The sequence below is a fragment of the Pangasianodon hypophthalmus genome, chromosome 15 (assembly GCF_027358585.1).
Source record: "Pangasianodon hypophthalmus isolate fPanHyp1 chromosome 15, fPanHyp1.pri, whole genome shotgun sequence".
NCBI classification, from domain to species: domain Eukaryota; kingdom Metazoa; phylum Chordata; class Actinopteri; order Siluriformes; family Pangasiidae; genus Pangasianodon; species Pangasianodon hypophthalmus.
Window position 1 is genome coordinate 12,699,111 of NC_069724.1, and position 11,175 is coordinate 12,710,285.

Genomic DNA, 11,175 nt, shown 5'->3' on the forward strand with positions numbered 1-11,175 from the left:
TTAAACTGTTTACTAGGGAACTGAAGGAAGACCTACAATGTTCACGACATGTGACATCTTTTTCACCGTTTGACTTTTGTCAGGCTAGATGTTGCTGTAGCATATTCCTGTGCCTCTCTGCTTCAAAAATGCTACTGCACTGATCTCTCAATTTTTTTTGCATATAGGCCTTTAAATAGATTTACCAAGTACCAGAAGTACCGTGGAGAACTGCTTCCTCATTGCCTTCGGCAAATCAGCTTCACAGTTTCTAATGTTACACATATCGTATGTTTTCCTTTATGTTTAGTAATATTCCTGCCCACAATGCCCCATTCTTCATCTGCTCATTTCAACTTCTTCCTCTTTACTTCCTCTAAATCTTGGCTGTGTGACTCAGGTCAGTTGGGTGAATAGTTGGCTGTATAGAATTCAGGTATCCGTCTTCATTTTCCCCCTTACACATCAATTGTCACTTGTTGTAAGCCCATTTTTTTCAGCCAAGCTTTTACCCTCCACTTTGTTAAATGGTGCGGTACATTGACATCTCCCTGTCAAGTGCTGCCTTATCAGCTGCCTCATTCCTCTCAGTTCCCACATGTGCTAGAAATGTGCTCATTTCAAACAATATGAAATAGACACAGAGCTCTATATTGGTTCTGCTACATGTTTCAAGAAAACAAATGACTTGTCTGCTGTGCTATACACTCACTGTCCACTTTATTAGGAACACCTGTACATTCATGCAGTTATCTAATCATGTGGCAGGAGTGCAATGCAAAAATGCGGATACAGGTCACATGCTTCAGTTAGTGTTCACATCAAACATCAGAATAAAAAAATAGTGTGATCTCTGTGACTTTAACCGTGGCATGGATGAGGACAGACGCACCGAAACTGTACAGTTGAAGGCTGGAAAAAGACCAGGTGATTTTCAACTGCCCAGTTTCTGTGAGTCTGTTCCCACGATAGCCTCAGATTCCTGTTCTTGGCTTTTCCAATGTTTTTGTTTTGTGCACCATTCTGTTTAAACTATAGAGACTGTTGTGTGTGAAAATCCCAAGAGATCAGCAGTTTCTGAAATACTCAAATCAACCCATCTGGCACCAACAACCATTACAGTTAAAGTTACAGAGATCACATTTGTTTGATGTGAACATTCACCGAAGCTCTTGACCTGTATCTGTGTGATTTTATGCATTGCTCTGTTGCCACATGATTAGCTGATTGGATAGCTGCATAAACGAGCAGGTATACAGGTGTTCCTATTCAAGTGATCGGTGAGTGTACTTTGTAAAAAAAATAAAATAAATGCTTTACATTTATTACTGGATTGCTAATGATACTGTACCTGTACTGTAGATAGTGTAGCTAACTTCAGTGGTAAGACTAGGACATCGGTTTCCAGTTTAAGAGTAGCAGCCATGAACAACCTGTCACTTGATTTTCTTGATTTAATTTTCCAGTGCCTGAGTTCACCTCCAATACTCAATGATGCTAGTTATAACAATTACAATATATAGAGGTGTTCTTGATCTTGCCCAAATATTGAGAAAGAATCAACTGGTCATTTGGCACCATGATCAAAGTGAAACACATTTATTTTCAGTGACAAGATTTTTATTCCTTGTCTTTTATTTAAATAGAATGTTCAAATCTAATTCTGCAAGAATTTGCTCATTTGTTCCAAGCAGTTAATCTAAAATATTCCTCCAGCTTTCATCTTTTTAGCAAGCACTCTGCTTTTCTCAAAATCCCAAGGCTGGTGGTATGTTTCAAGCAACAACAAATCTTTGCCAAACTCACAGTTGTTAATATACTCAAAAAACTTCATCTTTATAGAACACACTGCAATGTTAGGGGGCACAGAATTGTTTTTCTTTTAATGCTATTAGTTTTACTACCACCTCATAATGGTAAATGTATTGTCCAAAATTCCTTTAAAAAAATCACAATACACATCGCAATGGAAGTCATGCTGTTAGACTTTAAAAAGGCATTTTATACACTATTAAAAACCCTTAAGTGTGGTTCATATGTCTCCTCATGAGTTAGCCTGTGTATTATACGTAATGTTAGTTATGGGTTAGTCCATATACTATGATGCTAGTTCTGGTTAACTTGTTTAGTAAAATGTTAGCTTGTTTACTATATTATTAGATTGTGGGTTAGCCTGTTCACTATAACACTAGTTATGGGTTAACCTGTTTACGAGAATGGTAGGTTAGAGGTTAGAAGTCAGTTGTGGTTTTGATTTATTTTGCAAAGCAAACAAACAATAAAGTCACAGAGAAGGAAGCGGCATATTGAGTTTTTCCTTAAAAGTGTTGTGCTGGTGCTTACACAGCTGCAATCAAATGCGCAAACACCTAACCCAGAAACCAAACTACACAAGCAAACATGATGTTTTAGATTACAGACAGGGAAAGTCTCAGAACAAAGATATGTTGGTTGGGAGTTCTGTCTGGATGTTTGCTCACATTATGGCATATGAACTGAAACCCACATCTTTATTTCTCAAAAACATCTTTTTGCATCAAAATGTCTTTTTGTTTGAAATATATCACCAGGTTACAGGCGTGCTCTTAGTTATTATGTCCTTTGGGATTGTTCTTACTTGGCAAAAAGGAACACAATTCCAAAGTTCACATGCTTGGTACTGGGAAAGAGCCATGGACTTTCCAGGCAAAATTAGTTTCTGTATTATTGAGCAGAAAACTTGTAACATTGGAACGTTTCTCTTCTGGTTGATACCTGCTTTATTTGAGGCAGACAGATTGCTCCATTATAAAGCATTGTGTTTTGGGAGTAGGTGATGAGCTCTCAGATCTGGGAGGACCTGTTCTAATCAAACAGCTGTGTACATTTTCCCGCAGGTTTACATCAAAAATACGACTAAACCCACGGCAGTATTTGATGATTTACTGAAAGGTTTTGCTAGATGAAGGCCTGCTGTCTTCTATCCCAAACTGAAAGGCCCATACATGGTGAGTATTTTTTAAAAAACAGAAAAAGAAAGAAGAACAATAGATCTGTTATTACTGTAGAAAAGGTATGAAAGCCTTGAGGATTAAACAGCCTCTGTTCACTGGCCATGAAAGGAAACATTTCAAAAGCATTTCTTATGAAACAAGAGAAACACAATATCACACACATAAACACAAAATCAAACAAACACACAATATCAGATATATAAACAAAATATATCGCACACAAATGCCACATCACACACAAACACCATATCAGCCAAACACAATATAACATATATAAATATAATATCACACAAACACACTATCGGGGAGGTTCCAGGGAGAGATTATTAACATGTCCAACCTGTTGTATCTACTTTGCTGTAAATTTATCAAGCTCTTGGAATTTCATTTTGTAGATACATTTTCCTTTTTCATTTCCATTCAAAAACAGTAGGGGATGTCAACTGTTTCACTTGACACGTTATTGCAAACAACGGAATCTTATCTTTAAAGAAAAAAAAAGCCCAGTGCGGGCCACTGAAGCTGTGTTACATTATTGATGAGATGTTTATTTCTCTAGGACTGCCACCTTTCTCACCTTTCTTATCTTCTAATAGCCAATAGAAATAAGGATTCAACAAGTGGAACTAGTTCCATAGATGTTCTACAAGACTAAATGTAACTATAAATGGATAAAAGTTGTTCATTTATTAATAAGTAAGAAATTGTAATCACTGGCAAATTGCTGTGGTATATGGTAATCAATGTTAAGTGTCTAAACTTTTTTTTTTTTTTTTTAGTTAGACTTGCTGATGTTGATTTCGATGCGGTACGAAACACTGTTATCTCTAAACATGGACAAAAACAACAGACTCATGTAGGAGGTGTGGCCTAAAATCTAAACCTTAAATTTTAATATGGTCTGGGATTTTGGCTGAACTTCTCCTTTAAGACAGAACTGAGGAAGTGAAAAGGAATGCAGTGGAAAAGCTCTCCAGGAAATCCCACCCTAGGAATGAAACCCAAAGTTACAAAGGAAATAAGAGGAACATGCTGGAGCAAAAACAAAGTCAATATATAATAATAATACCATCAAAAGGAACATGGCCACTGGTCCTAGCAATCATATAGAAACAGCCTAATATCATACAGAACAAACAGCAGTATGAATAGGACATCTCTGACTACAACTTCTAATATTGTAAAGGAATAGTGTAACAATAATTACAAAAACATGCATAATTTCCCACTTAAGATGACAGCAGTTATGACAGTAGTGCACCTGAAAATCACAGGTTTATAGTAACAGCTCATGCACAGGGGATTGTATGGCAGATGCTCTACATAATCTAACGCTATAAATAAACAGAATTTAAAAAAGTGTTATTTAACCAAAAAAATGTATAATCATTGAGATGGGGAAGTTTTCTGTAAGGAGATTTTTATTTAATGTTTATGAAAGGAGTCTCTAGTGTCAGCTCTTTGTAATAGTAAGTACGTTTTGCGGCATGTGGAGATCTTCAGGACAGGAGTTTACGCTTTGCAGTTTATCGTTAAAACATGACAAGCTGTGTTTTTTGTCTTATTAACTTCAAGACAGGGAAAAAGATAGGTTGATGAAAGAGCGACTGCATATAGCTGCTATAACATAAGTTAAATAATACAAAAATACAATTGTTGGCAAATTGCTGTGGTATAAGAAGAATAAAACGCTCATACTATATTGTCCTTGATTATTTTCCTGTAATGGCACACCTCATATTCCTTACATATCTGTATTATCTCTTCTAATGTACACATTATGTCTCAGCACTGTTTGAGGCGAGTGTGTGATGATATTAAGGTATATAATTTGTGCAGTGCTAAACTGGAGGCTATAAGCGTCCCTTGTCTGTTACAACCTTCATGGCTTTAGTGCAAATCTAAAGAAGCAAATAAATTTAGAGTGAAAATGGTACTATAAACAGTCAAAACAGCCTCAACACACTGTTATGTCCATGTGAAGATGGATGAGATGTATTAGTACCACAGGCTACATCCGAGGATGCAAGTTTCCAAAAAAAAAAACAAAAAAACATGACATAAAAGTTGCCTGAATCACTAGACTGTGAAAGTCGGTCTCTTAGCAAATGCTGTGATGGACGAGACAGATGACAGTGTTCTTCTCCAAAGGGTCACAGGGACGAATGTTCAAAGAGAACCACCTGCGTCTGACTCGCGCTTGAGTGCCTGGAGTGCCGCAGAGTGCCTATGCGGGAATACACCTCGGCGTCAGACTGAGGGCTGGGTGGGGTAGTGTAGATGATGGGGTGAGGCAGAGGAACAACGGAGGGTGGTCGAGATGAAAGTGGAGGTGGTGGAGGGAGGAGTGGAGGGATGACCGGCTGACTTGGAACCACAGGTGGAGGTGGAGAATAAGGAGGCACCTCCACAGGGGGATCGGTATCCACTAAAGGTAAATCTGGGGGTTCCGGTAGGTGTTTCAGGCTGTAGTTTGCCATGTGGTAGAAGCCAAAGTACTCTAAAGCATTTCCTGCCTGAGCCAAACGCAGTTTGTGCCGCAGGAGAAGGACGCAGTAAAACAGAGCCAAGATGAGGATCCCGGCGAGAACCACAAGCATCAGGGTCACGTTTACTTCCCAGCAAGTCTGGGAAACAGTTGAGGTCTTACAGCTGTCAGATGGTGAACCCTCAGCCGATGGTACATGTTCTACGTGCTGAAGTATCAGCCCATCAGAACTCTCCACAGGCTGTGTGGGAAACTGCAGAGCAGTGATTTCAGTGACTGATTCAGTCGGCATGGCTGTTTCCACTACAGATAGACTACAGAAGACACATCGGTGTAGGCTGGTGTCTCTGTAGAGGCTGGAGCAGTCGAACGTAGCAGAGCATCTGCTTCAGTTGTGCACTCGAGGACTCAAAACAAAGCCCAGCTCCTCAAAAAAAAAATGTATCAGAACATAGTAATTAGGGAAGCAAATATATTGCAGGGAAAACCATCAAAACATTTCAGTAGATTAACTCTGATGTCATAAACACAGCACTGCACTTACTAGTCAGCTTAGCTAACATCTCTTCAGCAGGTAGGCTAGTTGAAGTTCATAGATAGACAAGTTCACAAATGATTCACAAATGTTCACAGATAAGACACATATTGTAACGTACATATACTCTGTATATTCACAAACACAGCATTATCAGTGTTAAGACAGACATGCATCCACTGCTAGTCAAAAGTTTTTCTGCATCTTTAAATGCGACCTCATGTAAAATTCTCTACATTTAGAACATCTGAGTAGGAAATAATTATAAGTGAACTGAGATATGTTTGTGGCTTTTTATGTATTTACAAACAAGCTTTATCTAATTGGAAAAATCCTCACTCTTAATCACTGTAATTAGATACTTGGCACACAGCATGAGTCTTTTATCTGCAGCTTATTTATCCTGCAAGTGCACCTGTTTTTTATAAAGCACTATTTTAGTGTCTCATCAGGACCTTAGAGCTTCTGGTTAATGAGTCCACACACACACGATTTAGGTCTACCTGTTTAGTATTTTTTTCCTATTCAGTTATTATTCTCCTTGGATTCCAAGCATTACAGAGCTGTGTGTCATTTTCCTTTTTTTTTTTTTTTTTTTTTAACTACATGCTAACTGGTGACGGGAGCTCTAGCTCTTCTTAGCTAGTCTTAGTTAGTCTTAGTGAGACTCTTTCAACTCCCAAATCTTGCATTGTGTTTCAAATCTATATTGTTAATCAATCACTTACACTGTTAAATAAAATCTTGCTCTACCCATAAGTTGCTACTATAGAAACAACAGCATATTAGAATATATGAATAGAAACCTGTAGCTGCGCTTTTTCAGAGCTGCTGTTTTAGAAAATTAAATAAACACCAGATGGCCAATCAGAATCCAGAATTCAACAGCACTGTGGTATTATATTGATTAAAACTGTAATAAAACACAAAAAACTACATGTTCGAAAACTAAGTACAGTAGAACAGTTCAACTTACTTGAATGGTCATGCTATAAGCACCTCCTAGATGTAGAGACCATCTGAAAAGTCAGTAACAGTCAGGTCTGGAGCTCTCTGGATGGGAGGAAACTCAGCTTTCAGGAAACAGAGCATTTCCTCAGACACATTCCTGCCTGGTGATTGGTCACACTGGTGTATACAGAAAATGGGCAAAGGATCACTGTGTGCTAGCCATAGAATTTCTATTAAATTTTTTATTTAAAATTTTTATTTAAAATTTTATAATATTTATTTTGCTTTATTTACTTGAGATAGTCATCTAACATAAATGGATGTTTCTGCCAATTATGAGATAAATATCACATAAGCTTTTAAATATGTAAACATTATTGTGTGCAATGCATTTAAGTGCAAACTGCACTGCTAATGGCTCTCACTCAGGAAGCTCTTACTCAAAAAAGGCCATTACAAGTACTATACTGGGCATTACAACCTGAGTCTGTTATTATAAAGACACATTAAGGACCTTCACTGCCTTCAAAGCCATTCCATATCAAAAGCAAAAAAGAGGTAATTATTTTTAGCATCATGCCAAATGTAAGAGGATTTAAAAAAAAAATAAAAAATAAAAAAAATACAGAAACATAAAAAAAGAGCACCCTACAAGAACCCACCTCCTACCTGAAAATGTCCATACATGTGTATGTACTGAGAAAGGAAACAATTCAGTATGGAGCTATGACTGTTTTTAGCTCTGGGACATCCTTTTATCCATGTTTATAGATAATAATGTGTCATACAATCATAAATAACATCAGCAAACCTGTTCAAGACACCGAACAACTCCACAAAGCCCGTAGAGTCAAGTGTGTTATTTCTTAGCTACATTCAGCTCATAGTTCCAGAAGCAAACCCTGGACACCAAACTTGGTGTAATTGATTGCAGTCTAATGTCTACCACAAGTGCACATTATCAGGTGCTGGGTATTTTTAATGCTGATGCTCTGCCAGTTCTCAGATGAAGCTGGTGGTTTCATGGTGGTTATTGATATGCCCTGAGGAGAATTCTTGATCAGTTTAGCTGTTTTCTTTTCTGTGCATTTTCTACTGTGGTATTCTTTGGGCTGCCTGTTTAACTGACTTTTGTATGACTTTATATGACTTTACCCGGCTCACTGGTGCATTTCTTGCTTCTGAAAAGAGCACAGTTCAGGAACCGCTTTAAGACTCAGCTATCCTCAAAACTCTAAATTATTAATTCAGAAACAGTTCCATATGCAAATTTTTATTTGCTTACTAACGAAATGAAATGAAATGAAAATGAAAGCCTTTATTGTCATTGTATATCTCTGTATACAACGAAATTAGGGGCACTGCTTCCGACTGGTGTTGGAAAAAAACAAACAAATAACATCAGACAATAAATAGACTATAAAGTGAGTATACCATATAGTATAAAAGTATGTATGTATGTACAGCTAGTATACAGTATAAAGTATATACAGCAGGTGACTAAGTCATAATATTGCACATTGAACATTCAGAACATTCTGAAAAGTGACCAGTGATAGAATTGCACATTACCCTTTACATTGGTGTAAACAGTTTAGTATAGACACACAAAGTACAGATTGAAATGGAGTAAGTGACCAGAGATAGTAATTGCACACTTACAGTCTACATTTAGTGCATTGAGAGTTTAGAGTCCTGATAAATAAAGTGCCCAGTATTGCACATTGACATTCTACATATGATATATACAGCAAGTGTAGACAACAATAGAGATTGTTGAAATAAGTCACTGTAGTTGGACACAGTGATCAGAGGTAGTACCGTACACTGACAATTTAACTTTATTGCATTTGTAAGTTTGTGAGCTTATTCAAATTGAATTCCATGACATCGAAATGTCAGTATAAACTACATAACTTTATTTTTAACCGAAAATCAGCACTTACTAAGCTAAATTGTGATTAACAAATATATTGTGTTTCTTTTTTTTTCTTATTATTAATCATAATGGAGTTTTGCATGTTCCCCCTGTGTTCATGTGGGCTTCCTCTAAAAAACACACTGGTAGGTGGATTGGCTTTGCTAAATTGCCCCAGATGTGAATTTGTGTGTGAATGTGTGCCCTACGATGGACATGCATCCCACTGGCGTGAATTCTCCCGCCATGCACCCAGTGTCTCTTCCCACAGGATACAGAGCGCCGGATATTTTCTGCAGTGTTGCCAGCTCATTTCAGGAGAAAGTAACTAATGCATACTCAAAAAGTCACTAAAAGTCACCAGATGGCATCACAGACTAATTTGCATGTTTATTGAATCATCACAGTCATTTGCATATCAAAACATGTTACATGAAGAAGTAAGATTTGCTGAGGATACTTACAGAATAGAATACAGGGTGTCTCTATACATAAGTCTCCATACATAGGGGACTATGTATGCCAGCACCACGTCGTGGAAGCAATTGAAGCACGTTGTGCTTCCTGTTAAAGTCCATCTCAACCTTGCCGAAGCTTCCTAATCCAGCCATGAGAATGACTTCAATATGTTCTTCTTTTGTCAAAGGCTTTCTTAAAGGCTATCTGAAAAAATCTATATAATATAAACTAAATATGAAAAATTTTTGGGAGACATTTTGCTAAAAAGTGTTCATTTTCTCTATGTATGGAGACTTTTGGGACATCCTGTAGAATAGAATAGAATATGACTATTTCTTTTAGAAAGAAATTATCTTTGGTCACTACAGACTATTTATATACTGTATTTACAAAATACTGTAATTTCTATAAAGAACATAGAAAAAATGTGGTCAGGGGTGGGGTCAGGAAATAGACACAAATGAAATGGTTACAGATGGAATAACTCGCTTTTATTACTATAAATATTGCCAAGAAGAGAATTTAAAATTGTGAACAAAGACAATGTGCTGGTGGACAAACAATGCTGAACAGTGATTGGTCATTGGGGACAATGATGAACAGGAATTGGTCATTGTGAACACAAGCACAACCCAGTCAGGCTTTACACACTGGTAGTGAGTCGAGTAAACCTGCTCTCTCAATGTATAATTAGCAGCTTTAATGTGAGCTGGAGAGTGCAGAAACCTAACATCTGATCAGAAAATCACTAGATTTGTCGCTAGACATTATTTCTGAAATAAATTAACTTAAAAGGGGTCTCAAAAGTTGCCAAATATAGCAAAAAATTGTTAAATTAACAACACTGTTCTTTTGTACATTTTGCTGGCCACAAGCTTCAGATCTGAAGCTCAAGGTTGCAATCTGATTGGCACGTCACACTTCTCTGTACTTCCCATCCGGTTTCTATCAGGAAAACAAACTTTTGAAAAGCACCACACAGTGAGTGATTGGAGGAAAATATAATCAGTGGACTGAAAAAAATTCAATGTCATTCAAGGTTATTAAAGAGTTTTGTCTGAAGCACTTAGTGGTGAGTAAATAAGATAATCTTGTTTGCTGACAGTCTACAAGCAAAAGTCTGTGATTTGTCAAATGCCATGCCAGTCTTTTCCGTGTGAACTGATGAAGCGTACCAGACTGTGTAGTGAATGCTATGAAACCAGCAAAGGCTCCTCATAATATGTAATACATCATGAATGATCTATCTATCTATCTATCTATCTATCTATCTAAAATACAAGTGTTATGGACAGCATGTGGTAAAAACACTTGAGTATATTTGACTAATGGCTTTGTAAAAACTCTTGCATTGTCTACACAAAGATAGTTTTTTTTTTTTGTGCTTTGATGCTAAAGTTGCAGAATAACCAAAGCAATAAAACACACAGACACCCCCCCCAACCACACACACACACACACACACACACATGCAAAAAAAAAAAAAAAAACATATCTTATTTCAGCTCATTTTTAGTGAATGATACTTGAATATCAAATATTCATGAGCCTTTCTCTTAAATATATTCAGATAAATGTAGGTCTGTTGCAGTTGTTCTGAATGGCTTGGTATGATTGGTGCTTGAGCTATTTCGATTTCCTGTCCCTGATTGACGTGCGTCACCCATCTCATCACCACCGCCTCCCGAGTGTGGAGAAGCTCCTTCAAATCTCTTTCAACCGGCTCAGGCATCAGTCTGTGTGTGTGTGTGTTCAAATCAAGTCTCCAAGCCCCAGTTTGTACACTGAAGAAAGTTAGTAGTTCACAGCTAGGGTATGAGATGAGGGAGTGGGATGGTGATAGTGCTCTGAG

At 37.3% G+C, this 11,175-nt stretch overlaps 1 protein-coding gene across 1 annotated transcript; it reads right to left on the reverse strand.

The window, feature by feature from the left end:
- Window positions 1–1,548: 1,548 nt before the first annotated feature.
- On the reverse strand, window positions 1,549–7,043 carry LOC113543228 (homeobox protein Hox-A3). Its single transcript, XM_026941315.3, has 2 exons — window positions 6,972–7,043; window positions 1,549–5,887 (listed from the first exon to the last, which is right to left on the reverse strand). The coding sequence occupies exon 2, from the start codon at window positions 5,750–5,752 to the stop codon at window positions 5,126–5,128; it is 627 nt and encodes a 208-aa protein (XP_026797116.1). The 5' UTR covers window positions 5,753–5,887; window positions 6,972–7,043; the 3' UTR covers window positions 1,549–5,125.
- Between the last annotated feature and the right edge of the window lie 4,132 nt (window positions 7,044–11,175).